General features: G+C 39.9%; 1 protein-coding gene across 1 annotated transcript; it reads right to left on the bottom strand.

The window, feature by feature from the left end:
* Positions 1 to 101: 101 nt before the first annotated feature.
* LOC128526721 (fidgetin) lies at positions 102 to 20,052 on the bottom strand. Its single transcript, XM_053498854.1, has 3 exons — positions 19,829 to 20,052; positions 17,638 to 17,660; positions 102 to 3,008 (listed from the first exon to the last, which is right to left on the bottom strand). The coding sequence occupies exons 1-3, from the start codon at positions 20,050 to 20,052 to the stop codon at positions 1,798 to 1,800; spliced, it is 1,458 nt and encodes a 485-aa protein (XP_053354829.1). The 3' UTR covers positions 102 to 1,797.
* Positions 20,053 to 25,034: the final 4,982 nt, after the last annotated feature.

Genomic DNA, 25,034 nt, shown 5'->3' with positions numbered 1-25,034 from the left:
GAACAGCAGACAAACAGGTTTATTTGTTTTCTTCAACACAATTTGGCAAACCCGATCTGGAATTACTGCTCGAGTCTCACTAACGGAAGATAAAAAAAAAAATGAATTCGGATTAAGCGTCCAAATCAGATCTAGCTCAAAATCAATCCAAGCTAGAACTATAGTACTGTGCAAAAGTCTTGAGCCCCTGGCATTACTTCATATGGTGCTTCCAAGGAGTCAGACTTCCTTGTATTTTGAACATAGTCCTTGAGCAATAGCTTTTCGTCTTTCATTTACAGTCCAGTCCCTGTTCCTGAGCAGTTTCGGAGGAAGCCTATGAACCATTTAAGCATTAAAAAAACATCTAGCTTAAGGCGTGAACCAGTGAGAAATGATGACATGATCAGGCTGGTGATGCTGACGTGTGCCGTAGGAACAGACGAGAGGGGAAACGAGGTTGCTGCTGAGGTTGTTACAGTACATAAACAACCACTTTTTTTTTATTGTATCAACGTGCACTTTTGCAGCCTGTCACAGTAAAACATTTGTTCTTGTTTCCTCAATTTAATCTACATCATTTATTTTTATTTAATATGAAAAAAAAATTGGTGGCTCAAGACTTTTGCACAATTTGAGGCAAAAACATGGCTGACATTCCGCAAGTGTGCATGAATGAGGCAATGTAGAGTCAATCCAGTCTTCTACCCATTCTCTCTAGTATTCTATACAAAGTTAGGTGTGAAACACAAAGTGCCTGGAGCGACCTAACAAACTTTCAGACGGATTTGAACCTGTGAGTGATAAATCACTCATGTCACTTGTAACTTTTGTCACTTGTGGGTGAAGAGCGAGCACTACTGCTGTTGCTTTGGCTGAATTAATCTCTCTTTTTTAAACACATACAAAGAAAATAAATAGTTGCCTGTCCCTCTTGTTACTTGCTAATGTAGGCAAAGGCAAGGCATTAAAATAGACCTTATTCGATTTTTCTTTTCGTTTTTTCAATTCCAATTATGAGCTTTAATTTGCGATACTTTCCAATAATAAGATTTAATAATAAATAGTGCAGCATGACCATAGAATTTCTCAATATCATATGATGCTTCTAATTCCTGTTAGGTACATTAGCCTCATAGACCTGGGGACCATACTTGACTGGGATTACAACTACAATTAGGGTCAGTGGGAAATCGGGCACATTTGATTTCTTGCCAAAACTGGTTCTTTAACAAATTGAAAGCGTGGAGACTGCCAAGGCTGGAAAGGAGAAAAACTCAGACCTAACGATAGGTAATGATGCCTCTGAGCTTCCATGACCTCTACAGTATACTGCATATTCATCACTCACATACAGTACATTCTTTAACCTCATTCCTCAGTGTCTAGCTCTGCATCCCACTTTTCAACAGCGTTCTGTTTGTTCATTCATCTCCTTTGTCCTCGTGAGGAGCTTGAGAGTTTTTCAAGGTACTGCTTATTCTGTTACGCTGCTTATGCTGTATGTGTGTGTGTGTCTCCAGCCAGTGGTCCCTATTTGTCCTTTATTCAGCACCTCCAAACAGAGCATGTTCAGTCTGGTTACAGATCCATGAGTTTTACTTCTTACTCTGTGTAGTCTCTATGGACAGCCCATTCCAAGCACAAACCACAGGCCAACATGTGTAAGTGTGTGTAAGGAGTATACGTCCATGGATTGAACAACCTCCTACAGCCGTGCTCAAACGACACCACCATACAGAGCAGGTGCCGGTGCACATCCTCAGAGCCAAAACACCAACACAAAATCCTTTGACTGCCCTTTCAGAGGGTGAGGATTCAACAGGGGGTGTGTGTGTCGAGGCAAAGGTGCGCGTGTGACGAGACAGACGAGTACAGATTTGATGAGGTGGCTGAGCAGGATGTTGCCGCAAAGCACTGTCCGGATGCAGCAGTACCTTGAGCGAGAGACTCAAGGCTACGTAGAGAGTCACTGGGATTGGTAGGTTTAAAGAGCAGTGACGGTGCATCGCTCGACTGCTCGTATCCGTTTCCCTTATGCCCCTCGTTTCCCCGCGGTGGCCGGTACAGTGGACTGCTTGTTGTCTGACTGTCTGAATTTGAAGTACCCCCGAAGCCAAACTCCTCAAATGCCCTTATGTCACCTTGTCCAGCTGAATAATAGGGCTTGCCGAGGCTGTCCGAACTTGGGGAACCATTATCTGCAACGCTTGCAGGCAGTGGTGCCAAACTGGGTGTTGGGTAAGAGTAGCCACTCATGCTGGATGCTGGCAGAGGTGTAGCTGGTGCAATGCTGGTAGAAAGGCAGGCGGCAGATGGGGACGGAGGACTATAGGGGTATCCGGTGCTTGGGTAGCCATAGGTTGGAAGGCTGGGTGAGGCGTTAGCACCATAAGTTGGCACCAAGTTGGGATGGGAGGCAACTGGGTGGAGAAGTGGCGCATTATAGGAGCCCACAGAGTGCAAGTAAGGGGAACTATAAAGGGTGCTGCTGTACTCCTGGGCACTAGTTTGGCTAGCACAGTTACTGCTGGAGAAACTGGGCTCTGGCAAGCTACCAGCTCCAACACCAGGGGAGCTTCCCACACTCGCAGGCATGTCCGATACAGTCAAGGGTGCTTTGGGGACTAGTTCTGGGACGCAGCCCAGTGGAGGGTATACGCTCTCGAGCCAAGGCTCTGCCTCGAGTTTTCTCCCTGTAAGCAAGGTTGGAGCTCTGTTAACTACGCTGGGTGCATTTACACTGGCAGAAATGGTAGGGTCCGGGTAGCCGATGAGTCCATTATCGCAGGGGAGGTCTAAAATGGTGGAGTAACGTTCTGCATATCTTTTTAGCAGGTTGGAGGCAGTCAGCGCTGAGATGTCATCGTTAGCCCAGGAATGGTGGTAGGATGCACCTGAAGACGAACTGGTTAACCTTTGACTGCGGAAAGGTTCGAACTTGCGGGCTGGTGAACGAGTGGTGGATGTGATGTCATAGTGCTGCTCCGCCCACTGCGGCTGCTCAGAGGCCCACTGCATTGTCACGCCTAAGAGAAAGAAAGGGAAAACACACAAATAAGTGTCTATAATTTTATAAGATAAAAAGATTATACAAAATAATTACAAAAAAATATATGAACTAGAAAACAAAGCTAACACATAAGAATTGATGCACAGTTAAAAAGTAAAAACAGAATGAAGTTTTACATACTGTACGTGGTACCATTGTTTATTCTTTACCCAGTAACATTAATTGTTCGAAGGAAACTCTCATTACACACACAACCCACACGGAGTGAGAACACGAGGAAGAAGAACAACAACGTAGTGGATGATATCACTGAAGTTTGATACACAGATACAGCAGAAGGCTTCATCTCAAGTGGATCAAATGAAAGCTCTTTAATGTAATCAAGAAATCTCCTGTTACACAAACACACACACTCACACACACATCCTTCCATACATGCAAATACACACCAGAAGGGAACATAATATTTCAGCGTACTGTAATAATGAACAATCAATAACGTCGCTCTCTGCATTAGCAACTGTAGCCGACGACAGCTGTCCCCCCCGGTCCCCAGAACATAATGTGTCTCAACCATTTTCTGCTTACTCACGCACACACGCACACACACATTCGCACGCACACACACACACACGCAGGCACGCACACACACCCTGACATGGATAAAAAGATTTTAGATCGTGAATACAAAGGGCTTTTATACAACTCACCATATGGGGGCGAGGGAAAGAGGGAGAGATAGAGCGCACAGAACAGATTTCCTTTTTTCATCAAGCCATTTCGGCCAATTATATCAGTCATGGGAGCGTTATTGGACAACGCCACGGCACATAAAGGCCACGCACATGGACACACACACACACACACACACAGATACGAGTTATGTAGAAACCCACACCCTATGTGTAGTGCCACTATTTCGGGAAGTGCTCCATTTTGTCTGAAAGCACAACAGCAATAGATTGTGTCCAAATGTTGTATCACAGCAGACACAGAATACCCATAATGCACTGGACTGTTTGAAGATGATGGATGACCTATATAGTGAGTAGGTGGTGTGGTTTCGGACACATCCAGGTTCTACCCAGCGGGAGAACAGAGACTGACCTACACACATCCTCTACCGAGAGACAAACACGCCGCAGTGTCACATTAAATGAAATGAAATGTGTTTGCTCTGTAGTGCACGTTTTACTACAGTTACGTAAATTATTTAGGAATTTTTATGCATTAGAACATTAATTATGCTCTAATTTGTTTAGGACATGTACAGGACAAACAAGAGTTATAGAAATGGAGTACATGTTGACATGGACATAAGGACATTATAACATCATGAAGTATAACACATTTCAATGAAAACGTTATGTTTTACCTTATTTATTAAATTACAATATTATTTCCGCTGTATACTGTATGTCTTAGGTGAATTTCCTTAAAGTGAAATTTTTGACTATTATTATTATTATTAGTAGTAATAATAATAATAATCATAATAATAATAATAATAATAACATAATTATTTTATTAATTTAACTCCATTGTTAGTATAATTTACATTAATATTAAGCTTGTATTATTGTAACAACTGGGTTTATTCACAGTGCATTTTTTCCACAAAAGGCTCTAAATATAGTCTAAAGACTTTTCTGTCTATTTAGCAATTTTTGGAAGGAGTCTCCAGTGTCAATTTAAGTCAAAGTCAATCCAACGCAAAGATAAAATGTGCCTGTACATAATAGCTGTAACTGTTATTATAATTTTTTCCATTTACATATTAGGTAAATCATTTAGAGGTCAAATCACGCGTGCTGCTTTGTTTGTCAGCGAAACTGCTTTTGCGCAGATAATCACTGATTCGAGGAGAAGGACCTGCATTTACACCCACTATCTAGCGCAATCAAAAAGCCTGACTAATTACATTTGGTTCTATCAAGCCGCTAATCCTTCTGATCGATACGCGCACACACCCCGAGGTCACTTTACACTCCCGAAGGAATTCTGTGCTTTAGATGAGACACTAGTGGTCAGCTGTGTATTTATACACTCACACACTGATCATATTTAAATTTTATAAATGTGAGACAAAAACTCATCAGTACTTTGATAAAAACACCTTTTTTCCGCCATTCGTGCGAAAAAAGATGAGACGATAACAGTAATTAATTCTGCATAACCTGTAAATGAGGCATGAAAGAAAGTGAAAGGCAGCGGTTGAGACGGAGTGTGTGAGGAACATCACGTCCTGTGCGGAGACAGAGAGACGCGACACAGTCTAAATTAAAGTCTCACTTTCAGAATAAACGGCAGACGGTGAAATGCGACGGTGGTGCTCTGAAAGAAGAAAGAAAGTGTCCTTCAGTTTGTCTCAGACCAAAGACTACTGGCTGGACTGTTACATAACAGCTGAAGAACTGACCGAAAACATTATGAAAAACATTTAATTATTATAAAACATATATAAAACATTTATTACTTATCAAAAATATATATATATCTTGCATTTTTATCAGTAAGCATTAATAAGCAACTTCGCTTTGGATTTATGATTGTGAGCCTTTTTGTTAGTTAGATGTAACTTTACATTAGTGAGAGCTAGCTTTATAATACTAAGGTTTAGCTTTACATTAGTTAGAGCTAGCCTTATAATAGTTTGGTTTAGCTTTATATTAGTAAGAGCTAGCCTTAATATCGCAAGGTTTACCTTTATATTTATGAAGGCTAGCTTTAAAATTGTAAGGTTTAGCTTTACATTAGTGAGAAATAGCCTTAAAATTGTGTGGTTTAGGTTTACATTAGTTAGAGCTAGCCTTAAAATCATAATGTTTAACTTTATATTAGTAGGAACAAGCCTTACAATAATGAGTTTTAGCTTTAATGAGAGCTGGTCTTATAGAAGTGATGATGTTATCTCATATTACTGAGAGCTAGCCTTAATAATATCAAGGTTTAGCTTTATATTAGGGAGAGTTAGCCTTAGATTAGTGAAAGCTAGCCTAATGATAGTGGGGTTTAGCTTTAAATTAGTGAGGTTTTAGTTTTACTCGCTTTAAAGCTAGCCCTATCATATGAAGGTTTAGCTTCGTATTAGTAAGAGTGAAGTTACTGTAGCACTAGCCTCATGGCAGCTAGCCTTAGCTTTATATTAATGAGAGCTAGCCTTGTACAGTATTACTGAGGTTTAGCTTTATATCAGTGAGGTCTCTTCTTTAGTCATTAATTTCAGCATTAGCCTTATTTTACTGGAAGCTAAACCTAATATTTTAATTACTAGCGTTATGTTAAAGTGTTAGCCTTATATTAGTAAGAGCTAGAGTGGGAACAAAGACTCTTTTCTCTTTTAAAATATGATATATACTGTATATATAACAAATGAGATTCATCAGAATCAAGTGCACGAGGGTGTGTATTTCCTGAAAAGTGGGTGAAACAGATTTTTATTAGCTCCAGTCCTGGCAGTTTGGCCGCGTGTGAGCTAGCAGGGGGAATTTGGTAAATGACTTCCCACCAAAGCCTCGGAATTTACTGCTCGCTGCTGAAATTCGCTGCCGTGCTGAAGTTCTCAATCTCGAACTTTCTGTTCTATTCCACACTACAGCCATGACAATCCCATTATCTGAAAACCTGCTGACCTAGGGTGTGTGTGTGTTTGTGTGGTGTGTGTGTGTGTGTGTGTGTGTTTCAGTGATTGAGGAAAAGAGGAAGATAGAGAGTGTGTGTGGGTGCATGAGAGAATGCCTTTCAGTTGTTCCAATATAGCCCCTAACCTCCTGTCCTCTGGGGAAAGCTCATCTCTCTCTCTCTCTCTCTCTCCCTCTTACACACACACACACACACACACACACACACAAAGACGCAACCCCCATTTCCTGAAGCAATGCTCCACACTCCTCCAGAGGAACACATTTTATTATCCGTTTTAAGAATGAAGGAACAGAAAGTTATTTTCTGAGCTTGTTATTCTTTTAACTCACATGATTTAGTTTGTTTTACTCAGCTCAGGGACACATAATATCATAAGCACCCTATGTGTGTGAGAGAGTGTGTGTGAGAGTGTGTGTGCGAGAGAGAGAGAGAGAGAGAGAGAGAGACCAGCATCGCATCGACAGACGGGCAGATTCTCTTCTCTGTGAAATCATTGGTTCCTATTCCAGCAAAATCAATACCACACACACACACACACACACACACACACACACACTCTTCCTGCTAAATCTATAAAATGCTTTTATTGAGTAATTAAACACCCATTACTGTCGCCAGCGGCGCAACAGTAAATCAGATAAAACCTTTAACAGGAGGATCTAAACACACGCACACACACACAAACACGCGTACACACACACACACACACACACACACACAATAGTGATTAAGCAAAAGTCCCGTTTAAAAGGACAAGATCTCCTTTTGGAGGTCACGTCTGTATTTCCGATGCTCCTGATTATCTAATAAACGTGAATCAAAAATGTCTTCAGGATTGACATTGTCCCAGGGACGAGGCGATCTGATACCGAGCTGAAAGGTTGGCTTAAATCGGTCTACAACAAACACGACCACCTGAAGACGCAAACATGAGTCTATGTACTGCTCAAAAAGCGTTTAGCGACAAACCATACGCCAGATCGTGTCCCACCTTGTTACAAATCGTCCTACGGGAAATTGAAAATAAAACATAAAGATGCAAGAAATAAAAATGCCATCACTTAAATTCTTGTTTACTTCCTTTCACGACCAAATGTACTCTAAATTGTTTACTGAGCGGAAATTATATTAAGAAAACTTTAACCAGTTGATAGAGTTATTTTTCAGATCCGGTGTAATTTCAGAAGAGTGTACGACAGGACGCCTACTTCCTGTATTACAGCCTTAGTACAGATGCCTTGCACCTCCAGGATCTGGGTTCGATTCCCACCTCAACCCCCTAACATCGGTTAAAATGGCTTTGAGATTAAGTCGAATGAACGACTCCAACGAAATGTTGCAAATACGTTCACTAACAACAACAGCATGGCCCCAGATGGTCCAGTGGTAAGCACACAGTGCTCTCAGCGCCACAGCGAACGATGTTCAAGTCCCGCTCAGGCCATCATTTCGGTATTAATGTTGTTTTTACAACATTGTGTAAAGAGCATCCGTTCAACATTATCCCGCCGTCATGTAGTCACCGTGATTCTGTTGTCATTTCATCAAAGTAATTATAAATTTCAAAAACAATCTAATACTGATGTTGTGCCAAATGAACGCACCACTTGGTATGACTTGGTATCAGCTACTAAACCGTACAGTATTTCCCAACAGGTCTAAATTCCTGTCCAGAACGTAGTATGGCTAAGCAGCTGGTTTCCGAAATTGTAGAGAAATTTCATGCAGAGGAGATTTTTATTTGGCAAAAAAAAAAAAAAAAGTTTCTTTCTTCATATTGGACATATTATACTGACAAAAATGGTTCAAAATCCCACAACCATTTCTGACAACTTTACTTTTGAAAAGCGTGTATCATGGTCTGGCAGCTCTTGACTAAAGAGCTTTCTAGAGCCTGGTTTAACAGAGCATCACCAACACCGTCCGCGAAAACCCGAGCGGCCCAGTATCACTTCATCCACACACCCACAACATGACAAAAGTGCTTTTGACTGGGAACTTTTTTACAAGCCTACATATGCATTCTGTCAAAGTGGACCACGTTTTGTGTGTGTGTGTGAGACAGTGTGTGTGTGACAGTGTGTGTGTATGTGTGAGAGAGAGAGAGAGAGAGAGAGAGAGAGAGAATAAAAGCTGGTGTGAACAGGCTCCCTGTTGTAAAGGGTTTTGTCAGAACTGCCGAGTGGCAAACCCTTTAATTCTGCTTTAATATGAATGAGCCATTGACAGAGTCAGTACCCTCTCTCTCCGTGAGGGAACGAGAAAAGGGGGAAGCTGCAGAGCAGGGAGCAAGTGGCACGAAGGGCTTTCACGTAATGGAAAACTCAGAAACGCACTTGCTACTGCTGGATGATAATACAGTACATATTTGTATATATTTATATATATATATATATAAACACCTGGGCTTCAATAATAATTTATACTTTTACCAGAAGTACCCACAGCACTGTGGAATTCTCAACTCTGATCACTTAAAACCGGTTTATATTAAAGTGTTTTTATCTTTTTCTCTAGTACGAATTTACACACACTCTTTAAAGTAATGAAAAAAAAATACAAATGGAAATTTATATTCCACACTTAAAGTAGAAGAGCTATTGCATCATAAAATATTAGAGCCAATTAAGTTTCAGAAAACTAAGAAACTATAAAAAAAAATATATATATATTTAGTATAAATTCAGAAACTTTAGAACTTTTGTACTCAGTTAGATTTTTTTCACGGCTGCTTTCTTGATATTACACTAGCCATGTTTCTTATTTGTGATCATGAAGGAACATCTGCAGGACCCAACAACATCTATAAATAGATTGCCTTGTCTTTTTCGTTTTGTTCTATTCAGGACTATATACTTTGCTTTAAAAAAAAAATAATCCACCTGCGTATTCTCCCGATTTTCAAGATATTGTGAAGCCTAACATCAGTCCATTTATAGTTTCATTTGTCATTTTTGAACTTATTATAAAAGACACAAACAGATATCGTACTTGACAATACAAATGCAAGGGAAATAAAATAATAAACGATATGGAAACATTATATTAGTGGAGTTATGATCATCTGCTAACAAAGAGGTTTAAGTCATTAAAACTCACACATATTGTTTTGCATATTAATTTATTTATTTATTTATTTTTTTTAGCTTTATCAGTTTGTCCCTAATAAGTAGGCGTTGGGCGACTATGGCGAGGAAACACCCTGAAACAACATGAGGAAGGAACCTTAAGAGGAACCAGATTCAAAAGGGATATGGGTGACAGCACGACCCTAAATTAATTCCCTCTGCAACTTTGTTCTTTAGGGTCAAAAGTTGAATTATCTTCATCCAGTAATGTATCTCAGTTTTACCTACAATCTGCATGTGTACACAAAATTTATCTCCTGTTTTAGAGTGTTTACATTTTGCAAGTAATATATATATATATATATATATATATATAAGAGCGATCTATAAGAGAATATAGAGAATATAATGATTATATAACTAATATTCTTTAATATAAAAAAAAAAATTGTAATTCAGATATAGAGAATATTGATTATACTGTATAATCATTACATAATTATATAATCTGTATTATTTAGTCTGCTCAAAAATTGGTAATTTAATTTATAATCCAAGATGTTTTTCTTCTTATACTCATATAGTGACAATAAAGAATCTTGAACATAAAATCTCTTCTGTATAAATTGTCCATGCTGTGTGGGTGGGCGGGGCATTCTCGCCCATGTATGTAGAAGAGGGCGGATAGCGGACAGTATGGTACGCAGCCCTGTGAAAAGACGCAACCGCTGACGTTACAAACCGCAGAGGAAGCAGAACTTAGCCTGATGACTGCGACAAGGACGAGCTGGCTGGCGGGAGCGAATCGGCTGATCAAATTTTGGAGAAAGGCGAGAAAAAAATATATTAAAATTCACGCTAGAAGAAGGATAAAAACTGTCAACTCGAGTCCAATGGCCATTTTTAAAACTAAACGAAAAACGATACACAAATGTGGTGGAAAGTTGAGTAATGAAAGAAAAAAACCTCTTATGGTACAAATAATATGTATAAATATGATTTACTCTTGAATAGTTGGATATTTTGTTCGGCACCTTTTCGACTCTTTTCTTTCTGTCACGCGCTGTTTCATAAACACTGCGTCTCATTTTATATCGCACACTCTAAATACGTTTCTTGAAAAACTTAATTTAATCCAAAAAAAAAAAAAAAAAACAATTCCACACAAAAGCGTTCCCTAATATAACGAAAAAGAAAGAAGAGAGGCCACTTTCTTCCCTGGATGTCTTTCGTCTCCCCCCCACCCCTTTTTTATTTTACGTCCCCCTTGTGCATGTCACCCCTCCTTCTCCAGAAGACACATTATTCAGAATCTGTCTGAAATACGCAGTCGGGGCTTAAATCACTTTCCGAGCTCTCTAATCGAGAGACGAGGACCTCGCATGCCGATGACCAATTGGGCTCCGAGCGCCATTTCGCTCGCTTAATTAGAAGAGTGGCATGTTAATTTACGATTACAAAGCGGAGAACACGGCAGGAGGCGTGAGGACTGGGCGGCTGCGGCCTGCCGGGGACACGCGGCTTTAATAGGTCGTTAGCATGTTAAACGTCTCAATCAGGACTGGCAGTCGTGGGCTCACATATTCCAGAGACGGGGATTAAACAGAGCGCGAGAGGGAAATGAAAGAAAGGATAATGATTTAGCGCGAACGGGTATTTGTGTGAAAGAGCGTGTAATGTTTGTCATAACTCACACGGACAGTGTTTACAGCTCGCACTCTGGAGAGGTTTGATCAGGTTCAGTTTATCTGTGGAAGAGATTTAAACGGCCATCACTCCATCACATCAGGGCTTTGGGTCTATGAATGTTAGAGCCTGACAAAAGAACGACGCAAAAGAAATCTGCAAGGATCCCTGAGACGAAATGTAAATTCATGAAAAATATTATATATCATTTTTATTCAGCTTGTTATCAGTTTTGCTGCATTTTCTTTTTTGTTTAAAGGAAATCATGATCTAATCTAGAGTATTAATCATGTCATAGATGAACAGTGTTGCATCATAAAATATACGAGCCAATCATCTTTGAATATGTAAATAGATTTTATTTCCATGGGGAAGGGGGTGGGGCGTGTCAGTTTGGACGCGTCTTCAATTTGCATATTGATGGAGTTAGGATTTTTCCGTTTCTTTTTTTTCTGTTTTCTTTTTACCAAATTGCTTTGTCGAATATTTTAGATCATTTCAGGTTTTCATGTTTATTAAATTATATATTAAATATATTAAGAAATACATTCGTCAAGACACATTTTGGACGTCTTTAAGAAAACCTGTTGTCGTGAGATCATGCGCAAGATCCGCGTTGCGTCAGTTTATCATATGTAGAGATGAGTGCAAAAGTTTGTACCCCCCCAGGGCCTAATTTTTCCCAGATAGAAAAAGAAGAAAATGGTAAAGATGCGTTTTATGTATTTAGAAATATGGTCAACAAAACAATAAAAAAAAGCTGTTTAGGAGACATGAAAGGCTAATATTTACTTTTAAAAGAAGAGCCTAGATACATTTATTCATTTATCTTTTATACGAATTTATCCTGTATACAGGGTCACGGGGGGCCTAGGGTGAGGGCACGAGGTGGGGTACACCCTGGACAGGGTGCCAATCTATTACAGGACACACACACATACACACACTATGGACAAACAAACACCAACCAATCTAATCGGCATATTTTTGAACTTTGAAAAACAACAAGAGGAAAGGAAACCCACCAAGCACAGGAAAAACATAAAAAACGCCACAGATCCGAGGTGGGAATTCAACCCAGACCCCGGAGGTGCGAGGTCACAGTGCTACCCACTACACCATCGCACCTCCTATCATAGATACGAACAGGTAGAAATGTCTTCACTGTTTTATCAGACATCTAATTTCTTGTTTTCTCTTTTTTTTGTTCTAAGGACATTCAACTGTTTGAAGTGAACTATATGAAACACATTAGTACAGATTAAACAAATTGTCGAACCCCTTAAATCATTTCTACTGTTTGTGTGACCCATAAAAGACGCATTCTAGAGCTACACAGCTTCGCTGGTCATTACAGAACACAGAAGGAAAGAAAAAAAAAGTTTCTCATTCTCAAATTTCCACTGAATTATGCATGCGGTGATAAATATAGATGTATATTTTAGCAGATAGGCCGAGGGGGGAAAAAATGTGCCTCCCAAGGCTGCTAAAAGAGGAAGAGAGGTGAGGAAGAGAGGAGGAAAGGGAGGAGAAGTAAAGAGTTGCAAAAATGCAGAAAGAGCAAAAGGAGCAGGAAGAAACGGGGGGGAGAGAAAAAGATGCAGAGACTGAGCGAGAGAGATAACGACACGGGACACGGCGTGTCCTGATTCAGGAAACTGATTCGCTTCTCTTTTGTGACGGAAAGATTTCACAAAAGTGACTGTCATTCAAAACAGGCCACAACACTCCCCCCATACACACACACACACACACACACAAGCACATACACACACACTAACATAACATGTGTCTATTGTATTTCTAAATCATATACTTGTTTACTGTAAAGGTTGATTTCATAATTAAGTTCAGTACAAGACACGACTCTGTATGAATGAATAATACAGAAAATAATGATTAGTGGGACGTAACACGGTGCACAATCTGTATCTGTTTATGGCTGAAATATGTTTTTATTTCTCTATTCTGATTTAAACCTAAATTAGACATGGCCTAAACTAGATCCTTTTCTAAGTACTGATTAAATAAAAAACTGGAAAAGACTTGAAAATTCCCAGATGTAGAAAACATCGGTCAGCGTCGTTAGCATTGTTTGTGAACTCTTCTTTCTGACAGTCGCACATTCTCATCGACATCATTCCACTTTATAACCCGTCCCAACTAGAGGTTGAACCCTGATCGCTCGTAATCCCTTTTGTTAAGTCCGTCCGATTGCTGCATCACAAAATGTTCAAATCAGCCCATAACGCATGACAGACGCTTTCACGCAGCGCTTCTTGTGTTGCTGGTTCTCACCACATTTTTTTTTCCCCCCTGAAAGGCATTCGGTGTCAGTCAGTGCCCATGAGTGTGTGTGGTGTAATGTATTAGGAGGGTGTTTAGCTGTCAGACGTGGCCTGCAGAAATGGATAAATTTACACATGTATAAGACCCCATTTACACCTGGACATCTCATGCATTTTGAGTATCAGGATTACGTCAAGGCAGGCACAGACATGCGGGTGTAAACCGATGTTTAACACATGAAAAATATACATATATTACATTTGATGATCACTGATCAGGCACATTTAACAATTAAAACTGTTCGTTATACATTTGAAAAACATATGACCGTATATATAGAAGCCTGTATTAGGCAAAAAAACAAACAAAAAAACTACAATTAAAAGGACTGGAAGTGGGTTAAGAACTGTCCAAAAACATGATTCGGAAGGATAATGCGGAACCGTCAACTTTTTAATTGTGAAATTAAGAGCAATTCCATACACACATACACACACACACACACACACACATCAATGTGATGAGAACTTAAAGGGTTGAGACTAAACATCTGTGTGTCCATAAGATTAGTTAGACGAAAAGAATTCAGTTTGCTATGGAGCATAAAGACTGGACTTTGGAGCGATGGAAAAAGGTCACATGACCTGATGAGTCCATATTCCAGAGCGATGGGCGTGTCAGGGTAAGAGGCGAAGCACATGAATCATCGTGCATAGTGTCCACTGTACGAGTCTCTGGAGATCTGGTTCTGATCTGGGGTTGCTTCAGTCGCTCAGGTCTAGAATTTAGACTCTAGATAATGAATAAATTCAGCTGACGACCTGAATGTACTGAATCACCAGAGTATCACAACTATGGAGGGTTTTTACACATTAAACCAGACAGATAAATGTGTGTAATCAGTGATATGGTGGACTTTTCCGACAGGAGATGTTTAGGAGTCCCCGGTGTCATCGTGCATCAAGACTACAGCGGGAGAACAACTCGCTGCTATAACGCTACTGATGACGGACACCAACGTATTTCACAAAACTTCTACAGCGTTAGATTTAACTCTGAATGGATGAAAGATCTCAACGTTCTTTCATTACCAAACTGCAACCATTGCTGTGGTATAAAAGGAATAAAACACTTCATCAAGCGCTCTAAATGCCGTTCTGGCTTTTGCTAACGCCAGAACGCGCATTTTTATTCCTTACACGGCGCATAACCGTGATCCTCACCGTGCCCAAACATATCCTACACCAGTCTTTCAGTCTTGTTTTTCCAGAGTCCGTGTAAATGTCGAGGTTTTCTGCTGTCTCGTTGCCATAATGAACCAGTGCTGGAAGGATTTGCAATTTGCCCGCAACACCATCTGCGAGACTCCAACCCCACGCTCACAGCTAAACACGACCAAGCAAAGCAATCTGCTCTGCATATATCACACACACACACATCGACACATACACACACAAGGAGGAAAGAGTGATGAAGAAGAGAGAGAGAGAGAGAGAAAGAGGAAGAGTACAGATTTAAGAAGGTTTCGAAAAGCTTGTAAAACCATTTTCGCACATGTTCTGAGACACGCGGTTGCACACGTGAACCATTCGCAGTTTAAAGTTGTGCGCAGACAGCTAACGGTTTGCTAACTATTGTTTCTGCTCAGACAGGTTACTCTGATTGGACTAGCACTCGGTGGCTTATTATTAGATTTCGATGCCGTACAGTTAGAAAAATGAGCAAAAAGGAGTTTGTAGAAACAGAACCGGATTGGAGGACGTGATACTCTGTAACTAGCGATCCATATTTTTTCAAAACAATATAATATTTTATATTTATATATTAATATCACATTTGCACCTTGCACTCCATTTTTGTGTTTTTACTGCTCATGCTTGTAATGCGAGTGATTACATAAACTACATCGGCCAATTTTATATTTAAACTGACATCGCAGTGGGCTACGGTCGCATCACGATGAAGGTGACTATCCTCAGCATCACATGACGTCTCTGTACAGCGTTACACACTTTTATTGATGGTCAGATCTTATTGTTTGCTGAACTCCTCTGTGTATCTCCATGTGGTTATGTATTTCTCTACACAATATCCTTAAAAAAAATGTATCATTGTTTCCTTTTTTTTAATATTATTATGCGTCACTACTTGTGCTGTACTTGTATGACTTGGCAAAATTTGCTTTACTGAGATTTTTATTATTATTATCGTCAATGTAATAGTTTATTTTCATTTATGCTATATATATATATACATATATATATATATATATATATATATATATATATATATATATAGTCAGCCAAAAAAATGCATACACACTTCAAGAAAAGAAAAAAAGTATGATGTATATTACAGTATATTAATATAATTATAATAATATTATCACATTATCATACATATCAATATATAATGTAAAGCAAATTAATTTTGAAATAAAATATTTACACAAGTTTTTCTTTTCTTGATCTAATTTTTTTAAATCTAGTTAATCACAGTCATAATCTGATATTAATCGCAATTAATCGCATTTTTAAAATACTCAGATTTACTTGTATTATAAACGTGCAATATTGGATTAAAGAAAATGCATGACAAACTGGTTGAAGGAAACAGATTATGCAGTTTTATAATATTTCAAACATTACCATTTAACAAATGTGCAATTAAAACGTCTCGATTGGGACAGGCACCTGCTGGGACCCATGGGGGTGTGGCAACCCACCGACAGCAGGGCTCGAACCTGGAACCCCAGATCTGAGAACCAACAATGTTGAGCCTTAACCACCTGAGCCGCCACTCCCACAACTTACACTTAATGTATCTGTGTTTTATCCGCATCAAACGTGCCGTTATCACACACAGCCGGGTTACTGTGCTGCGATTATGGAAGGCCATTAAGGTCAAACCTGGTCATATGATTAATTTGCATTAAAAAAAAATGCGGTTAAATTTCTAGATTAATTATGCGTTAATATTGACACCCCTAATTTATATACAGTTTAAGAATTTGACTTGTTGAATTGTTGAAACTTGGATAATTTTTGGGGCTAAGATATGACACCCTAAAATAGTTATAAAACCGCAACAGCCCTATATGCATGCATGCGTAATGTGCACTCCAAAATTTTGAAGGTATTTTAAGAGAGAGAGAGAGAGATTGGAAGATTGATTGGAGAATTGCATGTTGTCATCTGAGTCCAAAATTACAAAGTGCGCGTACACCGCGCGAGTGTACACGCGAGCCCCGCAATGCCATCCTCGAGCTCTTTTTTTGAAATTATTATTATTATTTTTATTATGCCCAAAAAACCCGGCGGTGTGAGCGCGCGGGATATTGCACGACATGATTGTGTTCAGTAACCTCCCATCATCAACTCTCTTCCTCCCTCCAGAAAAATGCTATCATAGCGCTGAAAATCAATCTGCCACACATACAGCGGCTATGAATAAAATATTCCAGAGAACAAGAGAACGGAGATTGGACAGGGGGAACAGGAGGAAAAAAAAAATCACCGCACCAGCGTGAGTGAGTGCACACGGGGAGAAGAAGAAAAAAAAAACTCAGCAGGTAAAGTCCTCGCGCGTCCGTGATCTGATGTGATGTGATGTGATGTGATGCGATTCTCTCATGACACAAATGTCATCTGGAAAGGACACAACAGTTCTGCTAAACTGTTCTGATAAAATCATCTATCTATCTATCTATCTATCTATTGCTATCTATCTATCTATCTATATATAGCTATATATATATATATATATATATATATATATATTACACTAACCTCTCGCACACTCAAAGCAAACTCAACTCAATGCCATTTGATTATAACACCAGTTTTTTTTTTTTTAAGACAGCGTTTGAGGGTGGAAATGTAGAAATGTGTGGGCAGTGGAAAAAAACAGAAGAAAAATAATGAAATGACAGATAAGAAGAAAAAAAAACACACCTACCATATACACTGCTCATCATGTCGCTAGGGAGGAGGGATGGAGGGAGAGAAAGAGAAATAGAGAAAAAGAGAGATCAGACATTTTTAGTTGGGAAGAAAGTAAAAGAATTGACGGGCTCTCATTAACCTCTGGGTGCAATTAAAGGCAGAGAGAGAGAGAGAGAGAAAGAGAGAGAGAGAGAGAGTTACTTAAAAAAAACAAAAGTTACTTATTTAAAGACAAAAATAATAACATTTAAAAAAAAAAAAAAAAAGTTGCCTTCTCCAATCTCCAGCATCTTTTCACTCGTTTTTTTCCCCCACATGATTCAAATGGTTTTAATGGATTTCCCTAACGCCCAACACTCCCCATGCTATAACATGTGACCTGTAACTGGCGCCTTCACATGATTTAAAGCTGCTGTAAGCAAGCCGGAGATCTCCCGTTGCGCTTGAATGTGTTGTAATTTAATGTACAAGGGGACAAGATACAACATGCATGATCAGTTTAGGAATAAAAAATTGGTATCCACCTGTTGTACCTTTAAAGCACCTTTCTGATGCGGATTATTATATAAGCTTTTACATAATAGGCTGCATATAGTCTATAACCTTTTGAAGGTTTCCACAAAAGATGAAGCGACAAGGAAACGTACCATTTAGTACCAGTGTGCTCGTATAAGTCTAAATATTCCCAAGAACAAACGGGTTTGCACTTTTCAGTATGAGTCTCGAACCCGGGAATGCAGACGTAGGGGTGATGGTTAAGCCGCCATTAAATGATTTTAAGATAGATACCACAAAAGAAGTACCCTTGTCGTACCAGATCCACCTGTTGTGCCTTTAAACCGAACCTTTATGACGCAGATTATTATATTATATAAGCTTTTATATAATAAGCTGCATATATTCTGTACCTTTTTAAAGGTACACGATACTGACATTTAAAAAAAAAGATAAAGGGACAAGGAAAGAAAGGTACCATTTAGTACTCATAAAAGTCTAGTATGAATCTCGGACCTGGAAATGCAGATGCATGATCCTGTCACCTTCATATGATTTAAAGCTGCTGTAAGCAAGATGCGACATGCATGATCAGTTTAGGAATACAAAAGAGTACTAAACTGTACCACCTGTACCACAGATCAAGCGTTTATATAATAAGCTGCATATATTTGCTGCAGCCTTTTAAGAGGTAACCTATAGCCACGTTTCAAGAAATGATAAAGCGACTAGAAAATGAAAGGTACTATTTAGTACCGGTGTACTCGTAGAAGTCTACTTCTGTATGAGTCTCGGACCTGGAACTGATCCCTGGCACCTTAACCTGATTTAAAGCTGCTGTAAGCACTTTGACGTGTTGCAATTCAACGTGCAAGGAGACAAGATGCAACATCAGTTAATTAGGAATCCACAAAGGGTACTGGGGTGTACCACCTGTGCCACAGATCCACCTGTTGGACCTTTCACCTTTATCATGCAGGTTATTATATTACTGTATATAAGCTTTTATATAACAAGCTGCATTTACTCTGTAGCCACGTTTCCAGAAAAAGAAGTCTCGTAGCTTTAGGGTGACCTGGAATTAGAGATGCACGATCGACAGATAGATAGACAGACAGACAGATAGATAGATTAATAGATAGATCAATAGATAGATAGATAGAGAGATAGATAGATAGATAAGGGGAGTACCCTTGCTGGTTGCTGGTACGAGTCCTGAGAGCCCTTTATGTGTGTGACATTGTAAAGAGCTGCGCACTCCATTAAAACCATTATGGGAAAATGTTGACCAGCAGTTTATTACCATTAGGATTATTATTGTTGTCGGTCGGTCAGCGCTGTGTGTGTGTGTGTGTGTGTGTGTGTTGACCGCTGAACCCGACACACGGACTGAATAACTGAGGATTAGCCGAAGCCCCGAGTTTGTTCGGTAACCCGGAGCAGATCTCTCGGACCCGCCTTGTTCGTGTCTCGGTTCTGATGGCGGAGCGGATCTCCGGTGTGCGCGCGCTGCGCCGCGGTCCGTGCGCTGTCATGGCCCCTTTCTCCCTCCAACACACTCACACACACTCACACACTCACACACACTCTCTCTCTCTTTCTATCTGACACACAATAAGCGCCGGATGTCTAACACACACAATAATAAATATATATAACAATAACAACAACAATAATAATAATAACAATAATGATCATAAACTCTTTACCTGTTTGTGCCCGGACACACCGGAGCCGTCATGCGCTTTTTGGCGACCGGCGGTGAAGCGCGCGAGACTTCCGCTCCGTCCAGCCCCGGTCTCAGTCGCTGGTGTTCTGGAGCCGCTCCAAGTTGCTGCGGGTGAGACTGACCACCACCGATACTGCCATGTTGGAATTCCGGCTCCTCCGAGCAGCTGCTGGAAAGGAAAGCAGCGGGGCGCGCAGTGCGCATGCGCTCCTGCCGGACAGGCCAACTCGAGTCCGAGATTCAGCTCTAGAGGCTGAGCTGGTTTCCTCTACACTGTTCGCTCTTTACACCCGAGCTCGGAGTCGAGGCTGTCAATTCTTCATCATCATCATCATCATCATCATCAATCCCAGATGTTGGATTAACATCAGTACTGTCTAAAACAGATGTTCCTTACAAGTCTCAATGTATCCCATTATTCTATTCTATTCTATGTACTATTCTGGGGCAAACAGGTCATTGTTTAGATTTAGGAGCCTAAAAAGATTGCAAAAAAAAAAAAATGTATAGCTTAAAATCCTTAAATTCTGCTTGTTTTAGTTCCCCCTTATTGATCTATTAAAACACATGATCAAGAAAATAATCACCGCCTTAGTCACCTTGTTTTTTTTTTTTAAGTGACATATCTAAAAAACAAAAAAGATCCATATTAACTTGAAATACACCATTGCTTTTACATTATAATGTGAAATATTTCATTATGGATGTTCTGTAGGGTACGTGTGGACAAATATATACGAAAATAACTTCTAAATCTCTCATTAAAAAAAAAACTAGATCAAACAAAAACAAGCACAAATGATACACAAAATAACAATGCATGCTTTCTAAGCTGGTAATTAAGTGATTAAGTCAGCAAACATTGCAAAATGAAAAGGAACAAAAGCTGCAGTTTGTAAAGTTTAAAGGTATTTCCAGACTATTTAAAATTTTCTTTAAAAAAACAAAAACCAAACAACAACTCTAATTTCATTTATTTCATTACATGCATAAATTCATATTGTTCTCTGATGGGTGGTATATAGGGGCGTAGTGGTTAGCGATGTCGCTTTGCACCTCCCACCTTTGTCTGTGTGCAGGGAGTTTGCATGTTCTCCTCCGTGCTTGGTTGGTTTCCTCCAGGTACCCCGGTTTTCTCCTACTGTCCAAAGACATGCAGATTAGTGTTCCCAAATTACCTATAGTGGGTGAATGAGTGTGTGAGTGTGTGTGTCGGCATCCCGTGACGCTGTATACAGGATAAAGTACTGTAGACGACAATGAGTGACTGATTGAGCTTGTTTCGATTAGTTTCTTTGTTTTAGGCTCCTGTTTACAAACTGTATTTCTGGCCCTGAAATAAGCCCCGCCCCATTCCAAGAGGCACCGCCCATGGCAACTAAACATTTATTTCCTTTTTTTAAAGCAAGGACATGACAAGATGGGCTTGTGGCTAGTATACGGTGCTGTTACCACTGTGCCCCAGGTTCGATTTGCATCCAGGGACCAACCACTAGGGGTCCCACAAGTGCACTGTGAGGGCCTGTCACAAACCTGGATAAATTGTCTATCAGAAAAGGCATCAGCTAAAAAAAAAGTTCAAACAAATATGTGCCTATTGGGAGCAGCTTAAGAATAATAATAAAAAAAAAATAGTCGAAAAAACGAATTATTCACTTTATATAGATATTGTACAGTTATTAAGTAGAGCTTACATAATTTTTTAGTTAGCAAACACTATGAATAAACCTAACAGGTTAATTAATCTTGTTTATTTTAATTTTCTTCTTTTATCTGTACAATTATGTTCCTTGATAACGATTTAAATTAATTTGTGCTCACAATTGTGTAAAATACAGGCCTACGCTTTGTTCAGATTTGTATGAAGGAGGCAGGTTGAGCATTGTGCGATGTGAAAGAAGTCTTTAAATGATAATCATAAAAGCGACACACACACACACACACACACACACACACACACACACACACACACACACAGGAAAGCTAAATGAAGTGTGATTAGTGTAACAGTATAATGCAGTCATTAAGAGAGAAAATTATGATACAAATCTACTCCACCTACTCTTTGTGCGTGCGGGGGCACACACACACACACACACACACACATGCACCTCACCTCACCTCGCAGCACATCATCAGACTCAATAAAAATTCATCCTCTTTTGAAGCACATGAAACAGCATGAAACCTGAGAACGAAGTGAAACTCACTTGCCAATTTAATAGGAACACCTGCACACCTACAGTATACATTGATTCAATCATCCAATCATATTGCAGCAGAGTAATGCATGAAATCCAAAAGCTGCTGTTACACTAAAGTTCGTATAAAATTTTTGCGGAAAATATTACAATCACTGACTGTCAGGCTGGTTCAAGTATTTCAGATACTGTATTTTCATGCACAACAGCTACAGAATGAAAACCTTCCAATTCTGTGTGTTGAAACTCTTTTCTGATGAGAGGAAAATGGAGAGAATGGATCGAGTTCAAGACAAGGACAGGTACAGTAAGTCAAACAGCCACACTTTACAATTGTGATGAGTAGAAATGCAGATGTTCAGAATGCTGTTCCTTGAGCCAGATGTTTTACCAAGGTCACATCAGGTTCCACAGGTTTATCAAAACCGAGTAGATGAAGTTTTGGGTTGTTTTTTTACGAATACATTAATGGACCATCTGTCCATCCATCTAGGAACCTCTGCAGTCCAACTACCGTGGAGGCTAGCGGTGATCACCGTTGTATTTATTCCCTACCTAGAAAATGGTTCTGGCCTTGACTGGTGTTGGCAACTGTTTCTCTGGGGACTTGACAGTTCGATAGGTCATGACTGGAACTTCTTACAAGTCTACCTGGGTCTTCAATAACTACCTGGACTCCATATTAACATCAATTAACATCAGCTATTATAGCTGAACTGCCTCCCACCCTACACACTGTATAAATGCAGATCATTTACTGCTTTTTGTTTCACCCAAATGAGGATGGGTTCCCTGTTGAGTCTGGTTCCTCTCAAGGTTTCTTCCTCTTACCATCTCAGGGAGTTTTTCCTTGCCACTGTCGCCCTCGGCTTGCTCACCAGGGACAAACTGACCATTTTGATTCATACAAATTCACATTTCATACAAACCTAAATAATTCTTTTGACTATGTAAAGCTGCTTTGCGGCAATGAAAATTGCTAAAAGCGCTCTACAAATAAAATTGAATTGAAAATTGAATTGAATATTCCCGTGGCCGAACTTTTGGTCAACAGTCTCACACACATTTATGTTTGGGAACACCAATTAGCCTAATCTACCTGTCTTTGGACAGTGGGAGGAAACCAGGGCTTACCCAGAGGAAACCCACCGAGCACGGGGAGAACTGCCCCAAACTCCATGCACACAGACGCTGATGTGGGAATCGAACGCACACCCTGAAGGTGAAAGGCGACAACGCAAACCACTAAGCCACCGTGTCGCCAAATGGACCATTGTGCGCTGTTATACTGTATGTTCAAATCAAACACAGAGGGGGAAAAACAAAAACACTTCCAATAGACCCTTTAGACACTCGCAAATGGATAACTGAGTTGTTATTGTTCTCCCTCTCTCTAGTGTCTAACACGTGAATTACTCTTACGCGCCCATATGTGTGTGTGTGTGTGTTTTATATCTCTCTTGACAGTGACATTTCACGAACGATCATAACATTTCTATCCTGGAAGACCGGTTTACCAAACACGGTTAAAGGCATTTCAGGGAAAAATCCCCAATGACAGGATAGTCCAAGAGTAAACGAATCATCCCTCCTTCTTATATGCATACGACATGACTTACATAACCGCGCAAGTATTTTACAGCGTACAAAGAGCCAAACGCTCCCAGAGCTATAATTACAAATAAGGAAAGAATCATTCTGTTGTTCACTAACATCGGTGCTGTCTGTGGGAGGACGAGGCATGGAGGGGCGTCCGCTCGAAGTTTTCATTTCGCAGGATTGTGTTTGGGATTGTTGATGGTGGTTAAAGACTAAATGATAAACAACTAGGATTCAAACTGATGAGAAATTGTAGTTTGTATTTTTTTTTTTCCCCATCGCATTGAAAAATCTATATGAGCCTGCTGAAACTTAGAATAATCACTTTTTCTAGTAGTAATACTGTTTAAACATGCCAAGGATTATAATGTTCATGTGTCTGTAAGTATCTATAAAATATACCCCATCATGTGTATCTATTTTTACTCACTATCTACAAACTAGCGGAGAGTCCTGAGGTATTACAGATATTGCATCTTAAGGCTTAAGGATTACACTTGCTTTATCTACACCTACACGTATAGACGCTACATGCTACTGTATGTGTATCCCGCGGTCATTTGGAGCATGGCTTGTGCGAGCGCTCAGAAATGAAACGGTAATCGTCAGCGTAAATAGTGGAGGCAGTATAGCACCATGTGACACAGCGTGACTACAAGTGACTCAACAAACTAGAGCTGTGTTTCAAATCAGGTGTGGATGTTCTGTTCTAGACACTAACCTACATACGGTACAAGGCCTATAGATTTTCCAAACTAGTATATACAGTATATTTAAACGTAAAAGTCTGTTTTTTGGCGGCACGGTGGCTTAGTGGTTAGCACTGTCGCCTTGCGCCTCCAGGGTCCAAGGTCCGATGTGTGCATGGAGTTTTCATGTTCTCCCTGTGCTTAGGGTTCCTCCAGGGTGCTCAGGTTTCCAGTCCAAAGACATGCAAATTAGGCTAACTGGCATTCCCAAATTGCCCATAGTGTGTGAATGAGCGTATGTGAGGGTGTACCCTGTGATGGTTTGGCTCTCCGTCCAGGGTGTACCCCACCTGGTGCCCTGAGTATCCTGAAATAGGCCCCCGTGACTCTGTACAAGGAATAAAGTGGTATAGATGGCAATATCTATTTTTTTATTTGAGACATGGATGACAATCACAATGAAAACGCATAAATGCTTCAACAGAACTCATTGGCGTGTTTAAAATTGACTTGGACACCCAATGGACAGGGATGTTTCAACTCTGATATTCAGTGATGAGAGCATTTCCATACACAAATGATGTGATAAGATCTCACAGGATTGGAACTAAACCTCAACGTGGCCATGGGAAAACTACTTGATGGTAGAATTCATCATTAAATGGACGCTTCAGGATCATAATGAAAATCATGGTCA

The sequence above is a fragment of the Clarias gariepinus genome, chromosome 6 (genome assembly GCF_024256425.1).
Source record: "Clarias gariepinus isolate MV-2021 ecotype Netherlands chromosome 6, CGAR_prim_01v2, whole genome shotgun sequence".
Classification (NCBI taxonomy): domain Eukaryota; kingdom Metazoa; phylum Chordata; class Actinopteri; order Siluriformes; family Clariidae; genus Clarias; species Clarias gariepinus.
The sequence above is the reverse complement of the archived record's forward strand: the minus strand, read 5'-3'. Positions and strand labels throughout refer to the sequence as shown.